Raw genomic sequence first — 27,164 nt, 5'->3', positions numbered from 1 at the left:
AAAGTATATCAAATACTAGAGTAGAATATGATCTCATCAACATGGCTATTCCTTCCCAAAGTGGAGATCATAGCCTATTCATTTCGGTCTATCCAGCATGCCTCTTATCACACACTCCCATAAATTCACAACAGGGAGCAGCCCTGGCAATGTATTTCGGGCTGTCCTCACTTTGTCTTGACATCCACAAGGATAATAATGGAGCACATGAGCTGAACATTAGTTATCCCTTGCTCATGCCATGTGACCTATTCATTTTTTTGTGCTCAGACATGTCTTTGAAGAAAACCATTTAGCCACTTCCATGGTGATTCTGTTTGTAATGTATTGAAGCCTACTCATGCCCACCAGGTACTTCTCCATTTGTCTTCCCTAAATTATCTTATAAAGTAGTCCTGAGAGAATTTCTTTAATGTAATTTTCAACTACTACTAACAAAATTGTTTAATTATTAATTGTGTGGTTTCAAATATACTTACTTAACTATTGTATATTACCAAAGACAGAAGAAAACTATTGAATGCTATGAAGTCTGCCAGGTCTGAATCCTGACTTACATAAGTATTCTGCTGGCAATCAACAGTGTACTCTACCCCCACAGCAACACTGCTCTTTGGCTCTAAATCCCTTATGAACAATGACATATTGCATCAAGTTGCACTTTTAATGTGGCACAGCTGTTAAGAACTGGAAAATGAAAGTATCAGACAGATGCATTTGGATCCAGCAGAGATAGTCCTGTAAAAAGGTCTCATATGGTGATTTTAGCTCTTGTTCACATGAAACTGCCCTACCAGGGTTGCCCAAATACTGGCCAACTCAGGAAGGGGGTTACAGGGGCTAGTCAGAAATGGAATTATATAGGCATGCTATACACAAAGGATCAAAGGTCTTTAAAATCACATTGGCAACCACTGATAGAAACATCATTATTGTGACCATCTTCAAAGTTAAAGGTATAATGAGGTATAATGGATTTGCATCTATTCTGGCAGGTTCTCTGTAACTATAATTGCATACAGTGTAGAAATTCTCTGGATCACAAGAGTGTTAAGGAAAGATCCTAAACAAATGTGTGGATTTTCCCTCCTATTTGGGAATAAATGCTTGTGTAGGAAAGGAGAGTGATTCAGGAAGTTAGCCTGGGGTAACAGAATTTTTAACCTCATCCACCTGGATAATAGAATGAAATGGAATTTCCTGATTATATACAAAAATGGACACATTTTTCATAGTTTCACTTTCAAAGTGAATATATTGTCAGAAAGGGTTAAAGAACCAAAAAATTGTACCCACATACCGTTTCAATGATGGTTATAATCCATTTTTACCACTTAGATAGACTGAAACCTAGGACTTTTTGATTCCCAATAAAGAGAATGTAAGCTTTTATGATGCAAGCTTTTCTATGCAAACTATGTGTTTACTACCTGTTGGGAAATGTTGACAATGCCTGTGGAGCTATAAGGAAGATTATTGTTATTATTTAGCATTTGTGTTATATTTCCTATTTTAAATGCTTTAATGTCATTACATAAGAGGACTTCTTTGTGCAATTAAATGGAAGATCTCATATATAGCCTACAACAGGGGTGGGGAACCTTCATGACTTTAAAGATAGAAAATTCCTAGAGAGTGTGACCCAAGTATAACATCTTTACAATTTAAATTATCTGTAGCAAACAGTATTCATATTCTCAGATTTCCAAAAATGTTTTTTCAATGTGGATAAATCAATAAATCAATATCTTATTACATTCTTTAATTATTCCCATTAAATAAATTGAGCTAGGTACTGGAATTTCTCAAAAAATCTATATTTCTTGTCCATATCTGAGTTGTTTCTTATCTTTCAAATACATTTGTTCCACATAATTTGACTACTTCTCTCTACTTTCTTAAAAATGAACACACACACATACAAAGATACACATATACACACTCTACTGACTAATATTATGAAACTGCTTTCTTCCAAAACAAGAAGTCAGAAGTGTTACCAGGGGGAGATAAGCACCTAATATGAGCTACGTGAGTTTATCATTAGCCAAACAACTGGATACTACAGACATTAGCCAGCTAAATGTGAAGCTCTCAAGTTTTCCCAATGGTGAGAATGACATTTCTTATTAAATGGGACTTTTTGTAACTAGCTAAATTAAGGCAATAAGTATAATTAATCTTGAATATTAGACCCAATTGGCACCACTTTGCAGCTACCTGGGTTACTTTGTGTATATTTGGCTCTATAAATGTGCCAAAATGGTGATTTTTGGGGTAGTGAGGGTAGGGAAGGTGCTTATTGCTGAATAAATAGCATATCAAATAGAAAGATTAATGTAAAAAAGATACAAAGCATTCTTGTTTTAAAAGTACAAACATTAAGAGATTCTAAGAGATCCTCCAAATCAATAATGTCTCACTTCCTTGTATAAATACAGTATTTTCTTTTTACTAGGTATGTTAATACCTTCCTTGCTCTAGAGTGTCACAAAGAGCTAAACAAAGCAAGAAGCTTCCTTTGAAATCAATGGAAATTGTTCATATCAGTTTTTCAGGGCATGGAATAACCTGAGAATGAGTTTCCTCGGGCATTGTTTATGTGTATTGGATAAATGTGGCAATTGTATCTTTGATTTCACTCTCTTTTATCTATTTATAATTTCAAAGATAGTTGAACTGCTTCTATATAATATTTTAAGCCTGGAATTGTTTTTAATTTCCTCATGTTCAAAACAAGCAGAGAAAAATAAAATATATACAATTTCACTATATTTCTTAAAGAATTTAAACTTTTATGACAAAAACATTTATGAAAAAATATGTTGCAACATGAGATTCTAGACACATACTACATTTAGGTTCCAATTTAGAATGATACAATTAACATTATCACAATTTTGAATTATCTTAAATGTCCCCAAAATATTTTTTTATGAGTGACAGGTAGGTAACACCTGGAAAAATAACATCTACTTGCCAAAAGTGGGGCAGGTGTTTATTACATCATTGAAAACTTTCTTGGGAATCCCCAAGCTGTCCACCATACATGATGAACTCACTTTGATTCAAAAGAACTTCCCCTAATTTTATATTTTATTTTATTCTCTAGCAGGCCCAATTAAGGGAAAACAATTTTTAAGGAGATTAGAAGAAAGTAACACACTACGCATGAGGAATGAGCCAAATCTCAGGATTGAATCAATAAATAGAAGAGATTCCAACAAGAGTTCATGCATACCATTTGAGGTTTTGCTGAAAAAAACTCAGGATGTTAGCTTGGGGAAGAGGAGATTCAGAGGGAACCTGAAGTATTCAAGTATTGAAGAGTTGTCATTTAGGAAGGGGGTTAGAATTTATTTCTTGGCTCCAGAAGGCAGACATAGAAATAAAGGGTAAAGTTCCAGAAAGATAAATTTACACTTTATGCAATAAAAAAAGCTTCTCACAACTAGGACTGTCCAAAAGTATAGGCAGTAAGTCCTTCCTCACTGGAAGTCTTCAAGAGAAGGCCAGATGATCATTTTGGCTTTGTTTTAAAGGAGATTTATATGATCAAGTAGAAGCCTATACTACATAACTTGTGAGGTCTGTTGAATTTGAGATACTATGATTCTGTTGCTTCTGAAAAAATTGGACACAACAGATAATGGATCTTTTCACTTTCTCTTTCCATCCTCAGTGCCTCACACATTGTAGGCATTCAATAGATCCTTATTGGATTGAATTGGAGGTGATTAAAGTAGCATACATCTTATCAAGTTACAAGACATCAAATGCCCCCTGACTGTAACTCTACTCTGAATCGTTGAAGACAAAGCATCTTTGTCCACATCTATATGCTCTCCCAAAAAAAATTATTTTGGAAGAGAAGAAATAAATAGGTGTAAATGAGTTATGGCCAATGCACTAATAAATTAACCAATTTTTAGCAATAAAACATTTTATATTTTAAAGACCTCTAATTGATATATTGTGCCATTATGGGACTGGAGAGAAAAGGAGGTCCCTAACAAAACATTTCTCTTCTGAAAAGAAGACAAACAAAACAATCCTTTCTTGGCTAGTTATGTGGGTAGAGGTAGATTACATAAAGATGTTACAGGTGGCGTCTTCTGAAGGCTACAAGACTTGGAGCTCTGAGAAGGCAGAGATTGCTTTATAGCTTTTCAAGCTCTACTCCAGTGGTCTTTATATGGTAGGTGTCTATTAAGATTTTGATGAATGAATAAATGGCTCTTAGTATAATATCACATTTATAGTTACTGCCAAAGCAAAGGATGGAATTGCAAAAAATAGCAGATGGGTCACTCTAATAACAGCAGCTAAATACCAAATTACATCTTATCTAGTCTTGGAATCTTGCTGTGTCAATGGGTCTTGTCCAATAGGGTGCAGTGGAGGTACTAAGACTTTAGCAAATCCTGCTTCAACCTGAGATCATTCTGGAGAAGGAAGGAATAGCTGGGAGACACCTTTTAAATTACCCTGGCCTATAGGTATCCCATTGTATTATTTAGCCTTAAAATATGCCTTGCCCTGTTTTCTTGCCCAGTTATGCTGATAAGTTTTAGGAGAGATACAGAAAGAAAAATTAGGACAAGTATCTTGGACTGTTAGAAAGTGTCTGTCTTTTGTAGGGACAGCCTCAGAGGTGGTAGTCCTCTCAGTAACTCATTCTAATTCCTGATAATACTTGTAAGTCACCATGTTTTCCCTGATACCTAATCAAAGTCTGTCTACTATAATTTAAATCTGTTTCCCTTGTTTTCATTTATTTAGGGCTAAACCAAAAACATTCCCCTTATATCCTTTCTGTTTTATTTAAAGACTGTTAGACTTGTAGTTCATCCTCTGAGATAAAAATTCTCTATCTTCTTTGAAAAAAATATGCAATTCTCTCCTCTGAATGTGTCCTAAATTCCCTTTCAGTCAAGTTCTGTCATCAGTGGTAATCCCTTTTGAGAAGAGTAACTTTCTGCTTATTCCATTCTTGTTTATGCATCCCATCTTCATGCTTATTTTCAAATTTCAAGATTGCTGATCATGTTTTGTTCATTGTGACTCAGATCTTTATCTCCTACACTTTGAAATGGCTAGTATACCAGAGATATTTGTAAATAAAGATTTAGACTAATTCTACACTTTGTTATTTTCCTAATGGTCTCTGATGAATGTAGCAGAAAAGAACAAAGTCCATCCAGTTCTCTGTCATTATTATGGACACATAGATCACCTTTTCTCCAATGCTCAGGGATTTTGTCTTTAAAGATTATTACAATTTGAGGCACAGTCCTTCCATTTTGCTTCATTCTGGGCCAACCAGTCTCTAACTGCATCAGTCTCTCCATTACTGTCATTCTATCACTTTAGGTTGTCTATTTACAGAGCTTTTCCTGCCAATTGAGGCAAGACTACACTTCATTAGTTCTCCAAACAAGGACTAGTCCAGCATTTGGAAATAAATGATCACTACATTGTAGTTAAAATACCATGAGAATAATTTTGATGCCTGTGAGATATTTGCCCTCCATGCTTTATCTTGGCACTTAGGCCAAGAGGAGTACATAGGTGTTACAAATGAGTCTTATTTCAAATCTAAATCTAATCTTAATCATCATAATTCACTATAGAAGAAAATTTTAAATTTCAAAACTTAAGGATATTTTTGATGTATGAAACTTAAAATAGGCTTTTCTCCCTGAACTTTTTCACAGTTGCTAAACAACCAAAATTGTGTCAAATGTCAAAAGAGAAATCAGTTTTATGTTGAATATAAATAAAAGAAATGTTCAGAGTTTAGATCTCAAAGATTTTTTAAATGTTAGTACCTCCTCATTCTTTGTCTAGTCCTGGTCACGTGAAAGTATAATCATTGTCTATTTTCTAAATATTATTATCCAGAAAAATGTGTCTTCTTTTAGAATCCATGCAAAATTTTTGCAACTCTAAAACCAGTCTGTCATCCTTAAAGGAAAGTGTGCTACAAAAATCAATATTCTGTTCTTTGGGTTGTCCTGGAGGAAAATAGAGTTATTGAATCATGAAATGACTTATCCCTCCAACCAAAGCCAAACAATCCTCTCCACTCTAATGGAAATGCTATTAGTAATGAAAGGGTTAACACAAATATGGACAAAGACACTTTTAGTTTAGCAAAAAAAAAAGCATTAACAATAGACAACCAATGCTATTCGATATGATGTAGGCATCTGAAATTTTATAAAACTTTGTCTTATACTAGTGAAATGCTTTAACAGAGCCCAAAGGTGTGAAAGGACTCATCCCTAGAGGATCACTCCATCTGTATATTTTCAACCACAGTTCTTTTTTAGATCAAAAGACTGTTTCAATTTTTGTAAGTTTCCTAATGGTTCAGTGATGGAATCTGATGGTCCCCCTCTAACTGGGCCTGCATTTGTGAAGCAAGTCAATGACAGAATTGCTCCATTTAGACCTTTGACAGTCATGTACTTCAAGGACCAGGGAAGGATCCTTTCTCAAATGCTAAAAATCATTCATGACATAAATTCTAAGGGAGAAAAATGATGTTTTTGGTTGTTGTTCTTAATGTAGTAGCCTGCAAAGTTATTAGTCCATATTTAGAGAATGGGAAATTCTTGTCAGATATACTTTAGTCTGTTTATGAAAACAGAGCATGACAAAAAAAGTCATGGAACATTCTGCCTGCTGAAGATTGATATTTCATTCTTTTTTCCAAGATTATTTGGGGTATTTCCTGGGGGATTCCAAAAATAAAGTTCAGCTCTGTCAAATACTCTCAAATACCTCTAAAAGGACACAAAACCACATTCTCACAATAAACATACAAAAATCTTTGTCTCTTAGTGCTGTAACCTTCTAGATTACACAATAAAATGTTCATAGCTTAATGTATGAAATAGAACTAGAAGGGTTTACAATAGTTATCCTTTATAGTGAGGTTGGACCTATACATACACAGAATAGGCAGCTGCCTTTGAAGTATTCATTCAGTTCAGTAGGTATCATAAGATATTTCACGTCCCAAAAGATTGATCATCCATACCTCTGCTTCTTTAAAATATCAAATCTCTATCTGTCCTTTTCTAGAAAGAATATTTTAATAATGAAACTTTTATATCTTCATTCAAAAGGAAACAAAATATCCTTTTAGTGTTATGTGGACAATTATATCAAAACAGACAATATTGTGCCAATAGTGAATGTTGATCTTGAATCAAAAACTTGAACATTTTAATGACTAAAATAGAATAAGATATGATCACTGCTTGGCTTTGTTGCCAAGAAAAAGGTCAAAAGTCACCTTTTTCTAAACCATAGAATGTGAATGTTACCTAGAAATAGTCTTTTAAAGTGTGTCCTCTGATCAAAAGTTAATACAACTCAATACCTAAAAATAAATAACATATAGAAAGTCCTCAGATTCTTTTCTCCAGAAAGAATAATTAAATATATTACATAAATGATAAATTATAAGGTTTTTTTAAGTCACCAACTTAGGGCCCAGAAGAATCAGTATAAAGATGCAGTTTAATCTTTATGATCATTGATTGCTTTACATCCATATAGGAGGGCTAATTAGGTCCAATCATGAAGGTCATCTGGTGATCTGAACATTAGAGTCTGATCCCCAATTCATTCATAGGAACCAATCAACAACAATCAGATAGTAATGACTTTATGACATATTTGATTGCACTAGATTCAAACCAGTGACCTAGAGGTGAAATTTGTGAACCATTAACAATTCTAAACTATTTAGTCCAACATCAGCAATCAATTTCAAAATACATGGACACTCTAATGTCATTTTGTTTTCTGTAGAAATAATATTTCACTTGTCTTGAAAAATAACAATTTCATTGTTTTAACTATACTTTTACAAGAACACTCATATTTTGATTCTGTGAATTTTACCTAATGGTATGAGCATACTTGCAAATCAGAATTACAAAGAAAAACTAGAATCATTGACTTCATAGAATACCAGTGTTTTGGTGGGAAGTATGATGGTAAGGTAAGAGGAAAGATTAGATTGCTGTTTTATTGTTCTCCCTTTAAAAGTACATGTTCCTAGAATACATTAACAAGTGAATTAAATGTGATTTAGTAATCTTTCCATACTCTACATTAGATAGCAAAAACTGGCTTCCTTATACCCACCCCTGTCCCAGAGTCCTGAAAGGCAGTGGATAAAGCATTCAATCTAATTTGGTTATCAGGGTTTGAATCCCATCCTCCATTCTTATTAGCTATATGACACTGGGCAACCTCTCACCTACTTAGCTTCCTCATCTGTAAAATGGAGATAGTAGAAATTTACTACCTACTTAAAATAAGGACAAAACAGGAAATCCTAAAAAACTAGAGAAGTAAATAAATTGGAAAATAAAAAGACTATAGAACCAATGAAAGAAAACTATAAGCTATTTCTTCAAAATGACTAAGTTATAAATCTTTAACCAACCTAATTAAAATGAAAAGGGAGGATAACAAAACTAAAAATGAAAGGTGAAATAATTATACTTCCTTCCTGGCAGGGTTTTATAAAGAAATCACTTTATAAAATTTAAAGCATTATATAATTATAGGTTATTAATATAGCATCATCCACAGAAAAGAAGATTAGACCCACTAATATGAATATGCACACTTGCTATCCTCCACCCCAGTGAAAGACAAAAGACGAACAAGGAAGAACTTTCTGATAGCAGGTGGGATCAAAAATTAGAGCAAACTACTACTGCTAGATATTATGAAATCTCCTTCCCAAAAATATTTAAGAATGATATAGACTGTCATCTGCTTAGATGAGACAGCTAAGGGGCACAGTGGGTAGAGGGTTCAATGGAGTGAGGGACATCTGGATTCAAATTCTCATCTGGCACTTCCTAGATGTGTGATTCTGGGCAACATCTCTTAACCTGTTTCTCATCTGTGAAAGGAGGGAGAACAATACCCTCTGCCAAATGGGATTGTTGTAAGAATAAAATGAGAAAAACATAAAGGCAGGCAAAGAAACAAGCATTTATTAAGCACTATCTATGTGCCTGGCTTTATGCCAAGTGCTAGAGATACAAAGGCAAGCAAAGAGAAAGATAGCCCTGCCTTGAAGAGCTATATAAATGTTAGCTATCATTATTATTAGATGAGTTAGATACAGACCTATCTGGAGATACAGGGATGTCTATATAGCCCCTTCAATTATTTGAACACTCTGTTATTAAGAATTTATTTATAACTACAAATTGTAAAAATAATCTTTTGGAGAAAATAAATATTCCATCATATATTAAATATGATCAATTAAATTCTGTTTTCAAAATATAGAAGTATCATTTTACCTATCCTCTTGGTGCTAGGCAATTTCCTAATTTCACCCTGGAAATCTCTATAAAATCAACCATCTAGCACTCTAAATATTGATCCACTACATTTTGGTCATTAATACAGCACAAACATCTCCCTAATTCCTAGTGGTAATTAGAACATGGTGTCATCAGAAAAGTTATGATTCATCATCCACTTTAATGACTTTATTCTCACCTCTCCCCTAATTAAGAATGTGATAGTTCAACTCTGTTTCATTGCCTCATATTAAAGGTTTATGTGTCTATAGGAAAACACTCATAATAATTTGAACATCAAAAGAAGGAGATGGGAAGAGAGAAGACATACTTTCATTTAGATGAGCAAGTTTGGAGTATTTGATTCAGGTATGAAATCAGTCAAGAAGGTTATTTTTTTTAAACAGGCCCCATATACAGAAAAACTCTCTGATGCTGACCCAGCATTGCCATTCTTATCTTGCACCTGCTCTGTGAACAACAGTCCATCCAAATCCTGCAATCAATGCATTTGTCAGTACCATTAACCATGGCCTTTCATACCCCTTCCCCCTCATCTTCCTTTACCAATGGACAGATGCTTCATCTCCAAATCAATGAACTGATGATTCTTTCACCAACATCAGATGGTGCAGCAATTTATCAGTTCAAGGATTTTACTTTCTCTAATTTTATCAAATCTAGCAAGTCTCAGTGCCATTAGCTAAACATTTATTATTATATCCACTATAACATATGCATTCAACAGCACTGGCCTAAGATCAAAATGTTTCATAAAGGGTAATTAGTAACTAGCTATAATTTCATTTTACTATACTGTGCAAAATATGGAAGATGAAAAATTCAAATTAAGATATTGTACACTATGTGTCATTTGTTTTCAATACCATTTAATTGGCATGTTGATTGCTAATCAATTTTGAAATGTTATTTTTTAGTCTAATGGCCATATTCTTTTTTAATGCATGAAGATTTACATATATTACACTAATTAGTGTTAATGGGGACTATAAACATAAATCTTTAGCACATCAAAAGAATAATTAATCTCTTAACATTACCAAAATATTTATCAGTCTCTTAATTCATAATATGAAAAAATATCCCATTTTCTCACCATCGAGCTCCTCTCCAAATTTATACAAATTACTTAACAACTTTATATAACAAATTAAGTCAGAGTTAAATGGCAAAATCAAGTTTTAACAGAGTTAAACTGTAAAAGTATAGAAACATGTATTGTTTTCTTTCTTGCCTTCCCATTTGAGTTATAAATTTCATCTCAAACCTAATGAAAGTGTTAATTAATTTCACTTTCAAAACAGAAATTGGAATTTTCAAATGGTTGTTAGAGTTTATAATTATGTCAACAAAATTTATATGAAATAGGTGGAATTTATACATCTTACAGTATGCATTTTTTTCCACACAGTGATATCATTATTTCAAATGTTCAACTTTTTAAAAAATTTATCCTCTCTCTGGACACTTCAGAATGGACATTGTTATACAACATTTTGCTTTATGTAACAAACTTAAGAGAATATTATTTTTATACAAATAAAAAGAGACTAATATAACATTGCAAAGTTTTGAATTGTTCCAATTATTCTGGAAAATAAATTGGAATTACCCTTTAAAAAGATGGGGGGAAGGACCAAAACACCCATACCCATTGACCCAACAACACAACTACTAAGCATGTACCTCTTTTGGAGTATCTATATATTAAAGAAATTATCCATGTGTACAAAAAATATTTATAGCTACACTTTTGTGATAGCAAATAATTGTAAATAAAGTGGATACTCACCAATTGGGAATGCCTGAACAAATTAAGCTATATGAATGTAACAGAATATTATTTCCCCCTAAAAATGATGAAAGAGAGGATAACCTAAATAGAATTGTATGAACTTACAAAGAGTTGAAGTTACCACAACCAGAACAAAATATGGGAGATGAAAAAATTGAAATTAAGACATTGCACACTGCATCATTTGTCTTCAATACCATTTAATTGGCATGTTCATTGCTAATCAATTTTGAAATGTTATTTTTAATCTAATAGCCACATTCTTTTCTCAATGCATAAAGATTTACACATAATAACATAAAGGAAAATATCTGTGAAAAACAATTACTCTATTCAATGCAGTAAATAATCTTAACTCCAAAAGACTAATGACGAATTATGTCTCCCAACTTTTAATGGACAAATGATGGACTAAAGGAGGACAAAATATATTTTTTCAGACAAACCCAAAGTGTGAATTTGTTTTGCTTGACTGAATATGTTCATTTGTTAAGAAGAGGGCTACAATTTTAGGGGGGCAAAGGGGAGTGATGGAAGAGTAAAATGAAAAGAGAATCAATGAAACTTTATAAAACACAAATGAAAGAAAAATTCAGGAGACAGAAACAAGCAGGGCAATGTTGGCATTATTGTGTAAAATTTAACATGTACTTTACCAAAAAATAAGGTATGCATAACAGAAATTCATGGATTTATCTAAAATTCTCCTTTTCTTTTTGCATATTATTGATGTTTAAGTTAATCATATATGTATATATATGTACATATACATACATATGTGTGTGAATGAATGGATAAATGAATGAATGGATAGCAACCTTTCCTAACCCAACCCACCCTACCCCCAAAAAAGAACACTAAAGATGACTAGTTTGGGAATCAGAGGAGCTGGGTACAAATACAGCCTGGCTAGCATTTCTACAGCACTTTTGCAAAGCATTTCACATTAAAGTTATGTCATCTAATCCTCCTAACCATCTTGGGAGGTAGGTGTTATTAGTGTCCCTATTTTACAAATAAGGTAGCTTGTTAAGTATAAGTGTCTGAGGCAAGGTTTGAACTCAAATCTTTCTGACTCCAAGCCCAGTACTCTTATCTACTGTGCCACCTAACTGTCACCACCTTACAATTCTCAGTTTCTTCATCTGTAAAATAAGAGGGTTAAGCAAGATGGTCTTTCATGTCCTTTCCAACTTTAATATTCAATTCTATGTTCTTCTTTACCTTTCCAACCTTAAACATGTCACTTCCCTACTCAATCTTCAGCAGTCCCAATTCCCTCAAGGATAAAACATAAATAGCCCTGTCTGATTTTAAAAGCCTAGTACAACCTGGCTCCAACCTACCTTGTGAGCTGCATTATATATATTAGTTTCCTTCTTGCACTCTCCAATCCAGCCATAATGTCCTTCTTGGTATGCCTCATAAATGGCATCCCCTCTCCAATCCTTTTTATTGTCATCCTCTACCTGGAATATACTCACACCTCACCTCAACTCATAAAATCCCTCACTTTGTTCATCCCAAGCACCACCTTCTGCTTCAGGGATTCATAATCTGGGGATATGTAAACTTCATAAAAAATATTATGACAACTTCATTTCAATATAATTAGCTCTTTGTAATCCTATGTATTTTATTTTGTTTTAAAACATTATTCTGAGAAGGGACCAATAGGATTTCTTCAGACTGACAAACGGTCCATGAAACATAAAATGTTAGGAACCACTGTTCTGCATGAGATCTTTCCTGATGCCCCCTCCAACTTCTAGTTCCTCCCTTCCATAAACAACTCTTTTTTTACATTTATTCTATTCCTACGTACGTGTGCATATCTTACCTCCCTGATATGATATAAGCTTCTTGAGAGCAAGGACTCTTCAGTGTTTGTCTTTGTATTCCCAAGGCATAGCTGAGTACCTGGCATATGATAAGCCCTTCAAAAGTATCTGTTGATTGACTGATAATCCCTTCATATCTAGTCAAATTGGACTACTATTTTTTTCCCTCAGTTAAACAATCCATTGCTCACTTCCACAGGTTTGCACAGGCTACTCTAATTCCTTACATGAATTCCTTCTTCATCATTGCCATTTATAATCCTTGCCTTCCTTCAAAGTCCAATTGAGGTGCCACCTTCTCTGTGAAGCCATCCCTGATTCCCCAGTTATTACTGTTCTCTCCTCTTTCAGTTTTCTTTGTACTCTACTAATCTGGGTAAAATATTTCCATGAGAATGTGAGCTCCCTGTGATCAAGGAAAACTTTGTTTTTATCTTCGTATTTCCAGTGCCTTGAATGTAATGGGTGTTTAATAAACATTTGTTGAATTGAACTGACCAAAGTAGTATTTAAGAAAGTTCAATAAGCAATTCTGGATGGATAGGAGGAAGAAGAGAAGGAGAAGGCAGAGGAAAAGGAGGAGGAGGGGGAGGAGAAGGAGGAGGAGGAGGAGGAGGAAAAGGAACTTCCTCTACTCAAGGAATTCAATTAGGAGGCAAGCATACTAGCTTCCTAGTAGGCAGAAGCTCAGAGCTGGAAAACTGGCAATTATCTAAATATAAAACAATGTCAGTGCATTTTTTAAAGGGACAGATACAAGAGACATGCCAAAGTGGACAGAAAGTAATGGCTTACTAGATATTGAAGAAGGAGAAGGAGAAAGATGAGTCAGAGCTAACTCCAAGGTTTCTGATCTGGTTGACAAAAAAATGATGATGCCATTTATAAGAACCGAGAAGGTTGAAAAGGGAGCTAATTAAGAGAATATGAGATCAGTTTTAAATATGCTGAGTGCTGATGGAACATACAAATGGTGGAATCCAGTCAGAAGTTGGAAATCTTAAGATTTAGAGATTAAAGGACATTAGAGATGATCTACTCTAATCCACTTTATAGATGTGGAAATTAAGGCACAGATATGACGTGACTTGCCTAAGGTAACAAAGGAAGTAACAAAGCTTGTATTCCAGTACAAGTTCTCTAACTCCAAATCTGGTATTTTTAAAACCACAATAGAGAACTCTTGATCTTACCTCTTCTCCCAAATTCTCCTCTCTTCTTAACTTTCCTACTGCTGTCTAGGGCACCACTATCCTCCCAGACCCTCAGCATCACACCCTCATTATCATACTGAATTATTCACTCACACTCATCTCACATATCCTTGTGTTGACAAACCTTGTCATGTCTACCTTCACACCATCTCTCTTCTCTCCACTCACCTAGCTGCCACATTGGTGCTGCCCCTCTTCACCTCACCTGGATTACTGCAATAACCTCCTGATTGGTCTGCCTGCCTCAGATCTCTCCCCACTCCAATCTATCTCCCAATTGTTGTTGTTGTTGTTCAGCTATGTCCCATCTTGGTGACCCTATATGGGGTTTTCTTGGCAAATATACTGGAGTGGTTTGCCATTTATTTCTCCAGGTCATTTTACAGATGAGAAATTAAAGCAGATCAGGGTTAAGCAATTTGCCCAGGGTCATATAGCTACTTAGTGTCTGAGACCAGATCTGAATTCGGGTTTTCATGACTTCAGGTCATGTTCTATCCACTTCACCACCTAGCTGCTCACTCAAAAGCTAAAGTGATTTTCTTAAAACATAGGTCTGACCATGTTACTCACCTCCCTCAATAAAACCCAATGGCTTCCTATTACCTTCAGGATCAAATGTAAAGTACTTTGTCATCTAAGCTCTTCAACCTGTCCCCTTCCTATGTTCCCAGTCTTTTGACATTTTTTTTTACTCTCATCCACATACTTTATGATCCAGTGACACTGCCCTACTTATTTTTTTACATCTTACACTCTAGCTCTCTACTCTTTATCTTTGAATTGTCTGAACCCCATTTCCTGAATGCTCTCTCTCTTCACTTCTGCCTCCTGCTTTCTTACCTTCCTTCAAGATTCAGATCAAATCTGAAACTACCTTCTGTAGAAGGTTTTCCTGGCTCTCCCTTCCTCCCTCATTGCTTCTACCTCATTGCTTTCCCTCTAAAATTACCTTCCATTTGCACTGAACACATTTTGTACATACATAATTTTCTGTGTGTTGTCTCCCCCATTACAATGTCAGTTCCCTCAAAGCAGAGATCCATGTTTTGCATTTCTTTTTATCCCCAGTGCTTAGCATAGTGCTTGGAAATTAGTAAGCCCTTAATAAAGGCATGAATATAGATGAAAGGATTGGACAGAAGGCATAAATTATTGTTATTATTTCAAATAATAATAGCTAATGCTTATACAGTGCTTTTAAAGGCACATTACACATAATGTATTTTTTTATTTGTTAGTCTATTCTTTAGCTAAAAGCAACAGTACATAAGAATATTATGCCTGGAATCAGGAAGACCAGAATTTAAATCCATCCTCAGACATTTACTAGCTGTGTGACCTTGAGCAAGTCTCTTTACCTCTGACCACCTCAGTTTCCTCATTTGTAAAATGAAAATAATAATAGCACCTACCTCCAAAGTTGTTGTGGGGATCAAATTAAATAATAATTGTAAAGTACTTAGCACAATACCCAGAACATAGTAAGTGCTATGTAAATGTTAGCTATTATTATTATAGTTATTATCATTATTATTATTTTGCTTAGCAGAGTTCCTGGAATAAAATAGATGTTAATAAACTCTTGTTCCCTCTCCTCAAACCCATAGATATTTGGAGTTGGAAAGGACCTCAAAAGTCATCTGGTACAACCTCCCATCTAATGTACACCCAATTCACGTAGTCATTCTGCTCCTTCTTGGAGCAGCCAATTCTATTTTTGAATAGCTCAATCATAACTTTTTATATTGAATCAAAATTTCTCCTCCCCTTGTAATTTCCACCTATTGTCCCTACTTCTGCTCTCTCAAGCAAAATAACTCTATCCCTTTTTCTATTTGATAGATTTTAAAATATTTGACAATCACTGACTATGTCCTTCCCTCCTCAAGTTTCTTACCAGCATACAATAGCAAGAATGCTCGATTTGAAGCCAGGGGACTCATGTTCAGATTCTAACTGTGCCATATATTACCTGTGTGACCTTTGACAAGTTACTTGTCCTTTCTGAGCCTGTCTCTTCATTTATAAAATGAGGAGATGGGCCTAGTTGATTGCTAAAATCACTGCCAGCTCTACATTTATGATCCTATGGCACAATTTCTAAATCTGTTATTATCATGATTATTGTCCTTTACAATAAGGTTCATTTGTTCCAACTATACTCAGAGCCCAGAACTTAAAAAGATAGGTATACTGTTGAAAAAAAAATGAAGTATATAATAATAGCTAGCATTTATATAGAACTTTCAGGATTACAAAGTACATGTGAAGTAGATTGTGTAATCAATCAAGAATCATTTATTATGTACCTACTAAGTGCTGCACTAGGACAACCAAGGTCATCAAAGTTTAGATTCTATTGGGAAACACAAAATGTCTATACATAAGAACATACAAAAACATAAGTATATGCAAAAAGTATTCAGTTTTATCTGTTTTACAGATAAGGAAATGAGGCTCTGTGAGATTTAATGTCTCACCATTGTCACACAGTTACTGTCAGAAGCTCAGATTGTTAGTTATAGGATTACAAACCTACAATAATGCTATTATGATGGGCTAGTCAGTTATTTCCACCTCACCAATTGACTTCAGAGTCATTTGAGTGGGAACTCAGTAGATGAAATTTAGGATATCTTTGCTAGGCATTACAAGTTCCACGCCACTTTCTGTACAATCATATTCAGTTAAGTGGTGCAATGGATAGAGCACTGGTCCTAGAATTAAGAAGACTTGAATTCAAATCCAGCCTCAGACATTGACTACCTGTGTGACCCTAGGCATGTCACTTAACCTCTGTCTGCCTCAGTTTCTTCTACTATATAATGGAGATAATAATAGTGTGTACCTCTTGATTGTTGTGAGGATCAAATAATATCAGATCAGATCAGATAATATCAGATGATATTTGTAAAGCATTTAGCACAGTGCCTGGCACATAGTAAGTACTTAATAAGTATCTATTCTCTTTCCCCCTAAGATATCCTTGACTAAAACTGTAGAGTCAGAACTTGAAGGAACTTTCCATTATCTAGCATTCAAACAATTCAAACACAAACTATGCCAGGTGCTGATCTAGATACTGGGATATAAATATAAGTGAGCCACTCAAGAAGCTTATATTCTACGACTCAGGCTTTACTCTATTGAATCTCCCTTATCTAGAGAGAAGGCCCCAAAGACTGAACAATTTTGTGAAGATAAAGATAGGACCCATGGACCAAATCAAATGCATCAGTATCCCCATGAAGGCTCCAGCTAGGATTTATTTCTTTTTGATGCAATCAATTAATTACCAAGTATTTATTAAGCATCTGTTGTATACCAGCCATTGTGCTAGGACCAGGTTTAAAAATACAAAGTTCTTCATAAGAGATGAGGATGATTCTCTGACTCCATAGGGAGTATATGTGATATAAGCAAGAAATGAAAAAAAAACATTTATTATTTGCTTACTTTGTGTCAGACTCTGTGCTAACCACTGAGGATGCATATGGAAACTAAAGTTACGGCAAGTCATTTAACCTATAAGGTGCAGAAATAAGTGCTGATCTACATTAGTAAAGGGAGTGTCCCCACCTGGGAGTTTCCTATACATGCAGTAGGGATATAAAAATGAAAAAAAAAAAAGGACAGTTCCTCTTCTCAAGAAGTTGATAGTCCAATGACAATAAATAGCCCATCTAGGAGGTAGGTTGCTCTTTAATAGAGGGAGAGTAGAGTGAAATAAGCAGGCCTTGGGGTATGAGTCTCAATACACTCTCAGAAGCTGCCACAGCAATGTCACTTTACCATGGAGTTACATTGGGTACTAGATCGACTGCATAAAGTTTCCTTGATCCAGTGAACCTGAGCCTTCTGTCTCTCTGCCTTGGACCTGTCTTGGACCTTGACTAACTGACTCTGGCTACCCTCAATACCAGTCATTTTCCTCCAACCACGTGACCTTCTTGGACTTATTGACCACGACCAATGTAGGCTGCCTCCCCTAACCACATTCTGGAATATCAGCCAGCACTGCAGTCACATTCTGGGTCACTATATTTGCTCCATCCCAAGCAAATCCATAGTGTTTATAATGACCTCCAGAAAAAACAACAACAACATTTCAGATTATTTTTCAGTAACTTTTGCCAACAAATATTTAAGAGTATCCTCAATTGGTAAATTAGTCTTTATATGTAATCTTAACTCTTAGGTTCTATCTTGTGAACTGTAGTATAAAATGTTCAGAAGCTCAACTTCATTGATGATGTTTATGTCTTAATTTTTGAAGTTTTCAGAATTAAGGATTGAAGAAGGATGTTTTAGGAGCAAAGTCTACAAATCTTGAATATTTTTTTCTGCTTACTGTACAAATATAATTTCCCATTAAGAATAACAAGCATTTCATTTACACATCAAAAGCATATACCCTCAAATGACTTAACAACAGCATCAACTTTTGTACTAACATAGTACAATGCCATAGTTACTAACACCACACCATGCAGAGCACAACATTGTTAAGGATTGTTAATTCTAAATAAATAGAAATAAATATATAGGAAAAATCTAAAAACTGAAATGTTTAAGGAATGAGCTTTTCTGAGTAAAAGCATTTGAGCATTGATTTAAGGGTTATTTGATATCCTTGAATAAATCATAGATTCAAAGTGGGAAGAAAACTTAAAGACTTATCTCTGGGTCTCCTTCGTAGCCTATAAAACAAATCAAGTCAACAAATATTTTTAGGTACATACTATGTTCCAGGCACTATACTAAGAGCTAAGTCCTAAATGGGTATAAAGAAAGGGAAAAACCAGGCCCTACTCTTGAGGAGCTCAGAGTCTAATGAGGAAAGCAACATGCAAAGAACTTCACACAAACAAGCTCTATCTAGGATAAAATAGGGGTAGTCTGAAAGGGAAGGCATTAAGATTAAGGAGAGTCTGAAAAGACTTTTTATGGAAGATAGAACTTGAGCTGAGACTTAAAAGAAATGAGGAAAACCATAAAACAAAGAAAGGAAAGAGAGAATTCCAGGCATGGGGGACAGCTAGTAAAAACAGCAGGAGTTGGGAGATGGAGATTCTGTCTTGTGTAAGCAGCAACAAGGAGGTCAGTGGCTCCGGGTGGCAGGGTGCATGGAGTGGAGGGAGGAAAAAGACTGGAATGATGGGGAGAGGTCAGGTTCTGAAGGGCTGTATAAGCCAAAGAAAAAGTATCTGGCCTCTAAGCCAGCAGTAACTAAGGGGTTAGGGCTGAGTAGGGTATTCTGGCCACCAAAATGCTTCATTCCCATATTGCTATCAGTTTGTAATTTGGCTTGGACATGTCATCTGGCTGCCCCTGGATTCCTCTTTGATTCTTATATCCTATTTGCTTCTCCCTTTTTTGTTGACCTAATATTTTGTTGACCTCCTCTGATCTCTGATCCCCACAGCTTGCAACTTAGACTCCCACTCTTTTGTCTACCCTGGGACATTATTTCAGAGTGGCCATGGAGCTGAGATACACACACTCTCTCTCTTTAGTGTTACATTAATGAATAGAGCAGCTGTGGAACAGTGACCCACAGTTAACCTCTTCCCTTACTACTAAAGCCTGTAAGGCTGCACACAGCTCCACCCAGACAACACAGGAGGGTTCTCAGGCTCAGGAACTGGTAGGACCTGCCTCTGGTAAGAATACAATTCACCAGCATGCTTACTAGTAGGGGTGGGGCAGGGGAGAGGAATGATTAGTACTGATTGAGACGTGTATCCTTTCAGAGTGTAGGTAGGCACAGTAGTAGAAGAAAGTAGTAACTAACATTAACTATTTTAGTCACTTTGAATCTGTCTCCTCTCCCTGCTCTAGCTATATTCCCAGGTTCTTCCGTAGTTTACATGTCTACATTGAGGCAGCTAAGTGATACACTGGATAGAGACCTAGTCCTGGAGGCAGGAAGATATGAGCTCAGTTCTAGTCTTAGAAATTTATGAGCTCTGTGACCTTAGACAAGTCATTTAACCTTTGTTTGCCTTGGTTTCCTCATCTGTAAAATAAAGATAATAATAGTACCTACCTCAAGGTTGTTGGGAGCATAAATTAGACACACATAGAGCATTTTGCAAATCTTAAAGTGCTTTGTAAAGGCTAGTGATAATTATGACAATGATGACAATGATGATGATGATGATGATGAAGATAATGATGATGAGAATGACAACAGACCTGCTTTCTTTCATCATAATGACAAACAAATTTCCCTTACAAAGTCCTGAGCGAGGCCACTGTTATTATCTACAGGCATCAGCCAAATCTATAGAATTCTAACTTGCCTGGATAAGCCTTATTTCTCCACTTGGATATCTAATCTCCCCATCACCCTGGGGATGCCAGTTCATGGCCCAGTTTTTTTCAACCATTACCACTGAAATATTTCTGAAGAGTGTTAGGTTGCTTTTCTAACCAAATTTTCATGAGTATAGTTCTTTCTGTTTTGGGTTTTTGATCCAAAACTAGAATTTCATCAATGTGGATAGCATCTGGTAAAGGAACTCCCACCAATGCATATCAGTGACTATTCCATAACTTATGCATGGGTTATGAGGAAGTTATACAGCCAGTATGTGTCAGAAATGAATTAATTTAAATGATTGCTTATCACTTCATGAAATGATTAATAAAATGTGTTTATTAATTAATACATTCCTGGAAACGCTTTCCTTTCAGCTATGTGGCACAGTGGATAGATTGCTGGAGTCAGGAAGACCAGAGTTCAGACACTTGCTCTGTGATTCCAGACAAATCCTTCAGCCTCTCTTTGCCTCAGTTTCTTCATCTATAAAATGTAGATAATAACAACACCTACTTCTCAGGGTTGTTGTGAGGATAAAATGACATAATATTTGTAAAGCGCTTTGCGAACCTTAAAGCATTATATTAATGCTATTGTTGTTATTGCTATTATTATTATTATTACCATCAAAGTTATTATTATATACAGAAAGCACATCCCATGGCACTTTTGATGGTTCAGAACCATCAGAACAGATGGTTCAGAATCTGATGGTTCAGATTATAAAGACTCATCAAGTTATATATGTAAATGGCAATATTGATTTCAACATTACAGGACAAATCTTTTACAATATAATCACAAATGGATTATGGGTTACTTTTTTATTAGTAGTAGTTATAATATTTTTCTAAAGTAATATTCATTCAATCAATAAAATATTCATTGAGCTATGTGAAAGGAAGGCCCTTTGGTAAGGATTGAGATACAAAGATGTCTAAGATATAGTCCCTGACTTCTAGGAACTTACCATCTAGTAGAGGAGATAAATAGAATCAGTATCATGAAAGACAGACTGTAAGTACCATGGGACAAACAAAATTCCATCAGAATTCAATATTCTATAAGCTAAGTCCATATTTAATACATCAAGAAAGATGCAAAGCTGAGTTTATCATATCTGGAAACATGGCATATCTGGAAAGTCTAGAATAAGGATTTTGATATCAAGTACACTTGGAAGCATTATACTTTATCATGCTTATAATTTCCAGAGCCATAAACTTGTTTATTATCTTTAAAATAATTCCTAGGGTTTGCATATAAGAAGAGTAAATGAATTAAAAACATAACATGTATATGACATCTTAAGGTCTGCAAAATATTTATATACATTATCTCAATGGAATCCTCACAACAGCCCTGTGGCATAGGTACTATTATAATCCCCATTTTACAGGTGCAGAAAGTAAGGTTCATAGGAATGAAATGACTTTCTAGAAGTCACAAAGCTGGCACACTCATAAGAAACATAGATTTAGAGCTAGAAGGGACTTCAAGCAACATCTAAGTCCAATCCCCTGATTTACACTTGAGGAAACTGAGGCTCACGGAGGTTAAGTGGCTTACTCAAGGTGACACTGCAGGAACGCAGGGATCACAGAGATCAGAAATCTAGAGTTGGAAGGTACCTCAGAAGCTACATAGTATATAACCTCCTCATTTAACAGTTGAGGAAACTGAGGCTCAGGAAGCTTAAGAAACCATCCAAAGTCACACAGGTTCTGTCAGAGGTAGAATTTAAACCCAGGCCCTCTGACTTTAGAGTCAATACTCTTTCTGTTGTCCTCTGTGACCTCCAGTTCCTGGGATTCACACCCAGACCTTCCTGACTCTTAAGTTCAGTACTCTATCAGGTATGCCAGATTACTATCACACAAAAGAGGAGAAACAAGATCCATTGGAAAACCAAATGCTTTCAGGTGAAAAATATCAGTAAATCTACATAGTAAAAGAAATGTTCCCTTCAGAGCACAAAGCTTTCTTGTTGCTTCGTGAGCTGGCAAACATCCAGGAAGAGGTGAGCACTATATTCCATAGGTTTCAGGCAAAAAAAAAACTGCTATTGCAGTTACAGTTATCCAGACCTCTCCATGCACATCCTGATCATGTTATTCCAATATTATGCAAGAGGAAAGGTTGTTTGCAAATTGTTCCATGTGTGGCATGAAGAGAAAGTAAAAATAGATGGTTTGCTTCGTGTGTAGAGGGTGGATGGGGAGAGCATCACTTTCCCTTTTGATTGGAGAGGTTTGCTTTTATTTGTTGAATAAAAGAGTATCATCTCTTTATTTGTATAAGGGCATTTGATGTACTTGAATCATTTTTGTTTGTCACTCCAAATTGATTTTCTTAAAGTATTTTGTGTTTCCGCCTTCTAACTTAAACATTGCCTATCCTCAGTAATAATGTTCACCTCTCAAAAAATGGATTAGAAGTTCAATAAATCTTCCTTAGTGATAACAATGTCCAAGCACCAAGTTCTGCCTGACATGTTTTATAACTGTGACCTCTTCCATGTTAGACACCCCCCTGTGGTGACAACTCACATGAATATAAATTTAACAACACTGCCACCAAGACCCTTCGGAACACCTGGCTCTGCTGACTGGATTTTTACTTAAAATATGTGTGATATGGGCAGCATTTTTCTTACTTGTTGCATAAAAATATCGTTCAACAAGTATCTATTAAGCACCAAATTTGTGCCAGACACTGTACTTTAAGTATATTTCTGTATGTTTTAAAACAAATTTCTACATTACCTATATTTTGGGGCATCTAGGTGGTGCAGTGGATAGAGCACAGGCCTTGGAGTCAGGAAGACCTGAGTTCAAATCTGGCCTCAGACACATAACACTTAACTAGCTGTGTGACCCTTGGCAAGTCACTTAACCCCATTGCCTAGCCGAAAAAGAAATTAACCAACATATTACCTATATTTGACAGTAAACTAAGGACATTATAAAATGTGCCCCCAAAGGAGATGTACATATCAAAAGGATTATATGTTTAGAAGTTGTTAAATGGTTTGATCTAAAAATACTGAAAGTTGTGAAATGGTTGGTGGCAGTTTTCAATAGAGTGGATGAAATGAGAAAAACTGGATTTATTCACAATTTTTCTTCATTTCTTCAAAGTAATCATTCCCATAAAGTTAACCATGTAGATATGTCTTCATGCTCATAAGATATCCAAAGAAGTGTAACCTTTTGACAATTATACTTAGGTTGAGACCTGGAGTGAATGAGATCATGACTACCTAGTCTGATCCATTGGGCTCCCAAGTATTGTTGGTATGGGTTGAGTAGCATTTGAGTTTAAAATGTTTTTTTACTTTTTCTTTAACTTTTAAAACTTGCTCCTCTTCTGTCTTTCTAAGAATCATTGGAGTTAGCTCAATAGTCAGCAGGCAAATGCTCCTCTGCAAATTTTTCATTATAGTCTGATTATCTTTTACCACTACTCAACACTTGTACACGACCACCCCATCCCTTCCAATGGTATGTACTCACAGAGTTCAAACTGTTTCTATTATCAATCTTTTTTTAAAGGATATTTAGGAAGATAAATCTGATGCATTAGAAAAACTAAACCACACTGTATCCCAGAGTTAGCAGTTCAAAAGAAGCACAGTAATGTAAAACTAAAAAAACCTCATAGTCAAGATATCTGAGTTCTATTTCCCTAGACCTGGTTATATCACTTGCTAGTTAAATGACCGGCAACTAGATGGTGCAGTGGATAGAACTTCAGGCCTGCAGTCATGAAGACCTGGGTTCAAATTTGGCCTGAGACATTTTTTAACTGTGTGACCCTGGGCAAGTAACTTAAATCTGTTTGCCTCAGTTTTCTCATCTGTAAAACAAGCTGGAAAAGCAAATGGCAAACCACTGTAGTGTCTTTGCCAAGAAAACCTTAAATGGGGTCAGGAAGAATGGGACATCACTGAAAAACAACAACCAAAAAAAGTTATATGACCTCGAGCAAGCAATTTGATCTCTGGTTTCAGTTTCTTCATCTGTAAGATGAAAAGTTAGGACCTGACAATCTCCAAAATTCCCTCTTTCCAGTTATAAATTTCTATTCTACTGAAAATCACTTTCCTACTCTATTCTGCTATGGATTTTCCGCATCATTGCTCTTCTCCACTAAGACATACAATCAAGAGTTGACTGCATTATCTGCTTTCCAAGTAAGGACCCTCCTCCTACTGAGAAAAGTAAATTTTGTCTTTCTTATATCCTTTTCCCTGTTAAATAGAAATAATTATGTTTGAGTGAAACATTTTCTCACAGTGAAATAATTATACTCAATAGGTCTGATTTAAAATTTGTCAGGCAACAGAAGGTACTTTGCCAAAGATTAAGAAAAATGAACCACACTATCAAATTTCTGAACATCCTTGCACTGTTTATACATAGTAAAGAGCACATCAAAAAGTAAGACTGCAGTCTCCAAAAATGGGGGAGGGGGAGACAAGAAAGCACTCTGAAGCAGTAGAAAAGTGAAAACCTTTTAAAACACTCATGGGACTGAGGACTGTTAAAAAAAACAGTATTATTTTTATCCCTTAGTTAATGAGCCATACAAGGGATTGCTATTGCTCAGTAAAGTTCATCTTGACATCTCTTTCCATGTGAAAAATATGCGAACTTTAGCAAAAGAAGTTAAGTCACAACCCAAATTATGTTAGTTACAAATCTATTGAGTTGAGTTTTTTGGTTTGTTTACACATAGTAAAACACTGAAGAAAAGCAGTAGACAGTGCTGTGTGTCGGCTCATGCATCACCACAAGAAGTGTGTAGTTCAATGCCTGGCAAAGAGGGTCAGTAACCTTGACCTCAGAAAAGTGACTAAAAAAAAAAAAAAAAACCACGGCAAAAACAGTCTAGGTCCCAGGATACTGTGTGCTAAAAGGAGCATTTAGAGGTAGACAGACAGATAGATAATTTCACTCTGTGCTGTAAGAAAATTGCCGTTCTTTTTTTTCCCCAGATCTTTCAACTATCCATTAGCCTTGCTTTCTCAAACAAGCCATACCCAACAGCTTGCCCTGCCTACTTTGTTCTCTCTTTAAAGATAACTGTAAATCTGTCTGTGTAGAATAGTAAAATTTGAACTAAAACAAAACAAAAGGGAAGAGAAGGATTCTGTAACGCAGTCACACAGAAAAATTCTCCTTCAGCTGTCTGAAAGAATTCCATAACTATCTTTTAACCCAAGGCTGATAAGAATCATTTCACACTTTCAATAGTTACATAATGAATGTTTCCTCCCTCTCTCTCTCTCTCTCTCTCTCTCTCTCTCTCTCTCTCTCTCTCTCTCTCTCTCTCTGTCTGTCTCTCTCTCTCTCTCTCTCTCTCCCTCCCTCCCTCTCAGAATCTGGGGTAATAGTACCTCACTTTACTCTCCCCCCTACTCAACCCATGCAAAACTGTTACTTTTCAAAAGAAAAGCCCGCAACACGCCACTAAACTTTCATATCACTACAGAGGAGGTGGCAGTGTTCAGGCTCTGAAAGAGGAGTGGGTGCAAGCACTCACCAGCCACAGCGCCGCTTGCAACATCCCCAGAACAACTGGGGGAGCTCAGTGGCTGAGTGGCCGCCCAGGAGGGAGAGAGCGCTAGTTCCCAAGTGCATTGGGGAGAGGGTGGGGGAGCCTGACGTTGGGGTGGAGATGCAGGTTGTGCCCTGGCTCACAGGCTGTAGCGGAGGGTGACGGGCCGCAAGTCCCGGGCTTCCCGGCAGTTCAGCCACTGGTGGGGGAGCCAGTGGGGGCGGGGAGCCCGCAGAAAGAGCAATCACTCAATCCACACACACTAGCTCGCAAGCTCGCTCCTAACGTCCTGAGTTACAGCGCAAAAAGGAGAGCTGTTGGGGGACTGGGCGCTTCAGCCTAAGAGGGACTCGAGGGACTAAAGGATGGGCTTGAAGGGTCGAGGCGCCTCTGGGTCGCCAGGCAAACTGGTAGTGCCGAAAGGAGATCCTAGGAAGAGACTAGAAGTAGGTGACTTAGTCGGTTGATGCTCACTCACCAGCTGCAGAGTACAGAGGAAGATGAGAGTGCAGCGCCCGGTGCAGCATCCCATGGTGACTGGCGGCGTCCGAGCCCGAAAGAAAGCTCCGAAGCTCCAGCGGGCGTCCTCCTTTCCTTGTCTTCTCCAATGCAAGCCCCCCAAGCCTGCCCCAGCTCCTGCTCCGGCCCTGGCGCCCACTCTGGGGCGAAGGCTCACTACTTCCAGGCAGACCCCACCACCTCTGCAGCCTCCAAGCTCTGTTTCTTTTTCCTCTTTCTGTTTCTGGTCTTGGGGGCAGTGGTTTCTTGGCTAAGGTGGGGGGGGGTGTCTGTCTCTCCTCCTTTGTTGTAGTTTCTTGGAACTAAACGAGCTGAGGTCAGTGCAGCCCCGAGGACTGGAGCATCTGGCTGGGGTCCCTTCCTCCCCACTGTGCAGGTCTACTTCTTGAGGAGGGGGAGCAGAGGGTGGGAGGAGGTGGGGGAGAAGGGAGGCTACAGATGGTGAGTGGGTGAATGTCTTTTTAGGGGAGGGGTATATAGTAGGTGGGTGTCTGGTAAGTGGAGTGGGTTGACGGGGCTCTCTCTGTGTGTGTG

The 27,164-nt window shown here is 36.5% G+C and overlaps 1 protein-coding gene across 1 annotated transcript in view; it reads right to left on the bottom strand.

Annotated features, from left to right (window-relative positions):
* LOC114053832 (sodium/potassium-transporting ATPase subunit beta-1-interacting protein 3) overlaps positions 1-26,724 on the bottom strand; it is a 777,776-nt gene extending 751,052 nt beyond the window's left edge. Inside the window, exon 1 of the mRNA XM_027876960.1 lies at positions 26,590-26,724. Within this exon, the coding sequence (XP_027732761.1) occupies positions 26,590-26,643 (54 nt within the window). The 5' untranslated portion in view covers positions 26,644-26,724. The remainder of the gene's footprint in view (positions 1-26,589) is intronic.
* Between the last annotated feature and the right edge of the window lie 440 nt (positions 26,725-27,164).

The sequence above is a fragment of the Vombatus ursinus genome, unplaced genomic scaffold (genome assembly GCF_900497805.2).
Source record: "Vombatus ursinus unplaced genomic scaffold, bare-nosed wombat genome assembly UNPS02014812.1, whole genome shotgun sequence".
NCBI lineage: Eukaryota > Metazoa > Chordata > Mammalia > Diprotodontia > Vombatidae > Vombatus > Vombatus ursinus.
The sequence above is the reverse complement of the archived record's forward strand: the minus strand, read 5'-3'. Positions and strand labels throughout refer to the sequence as shown.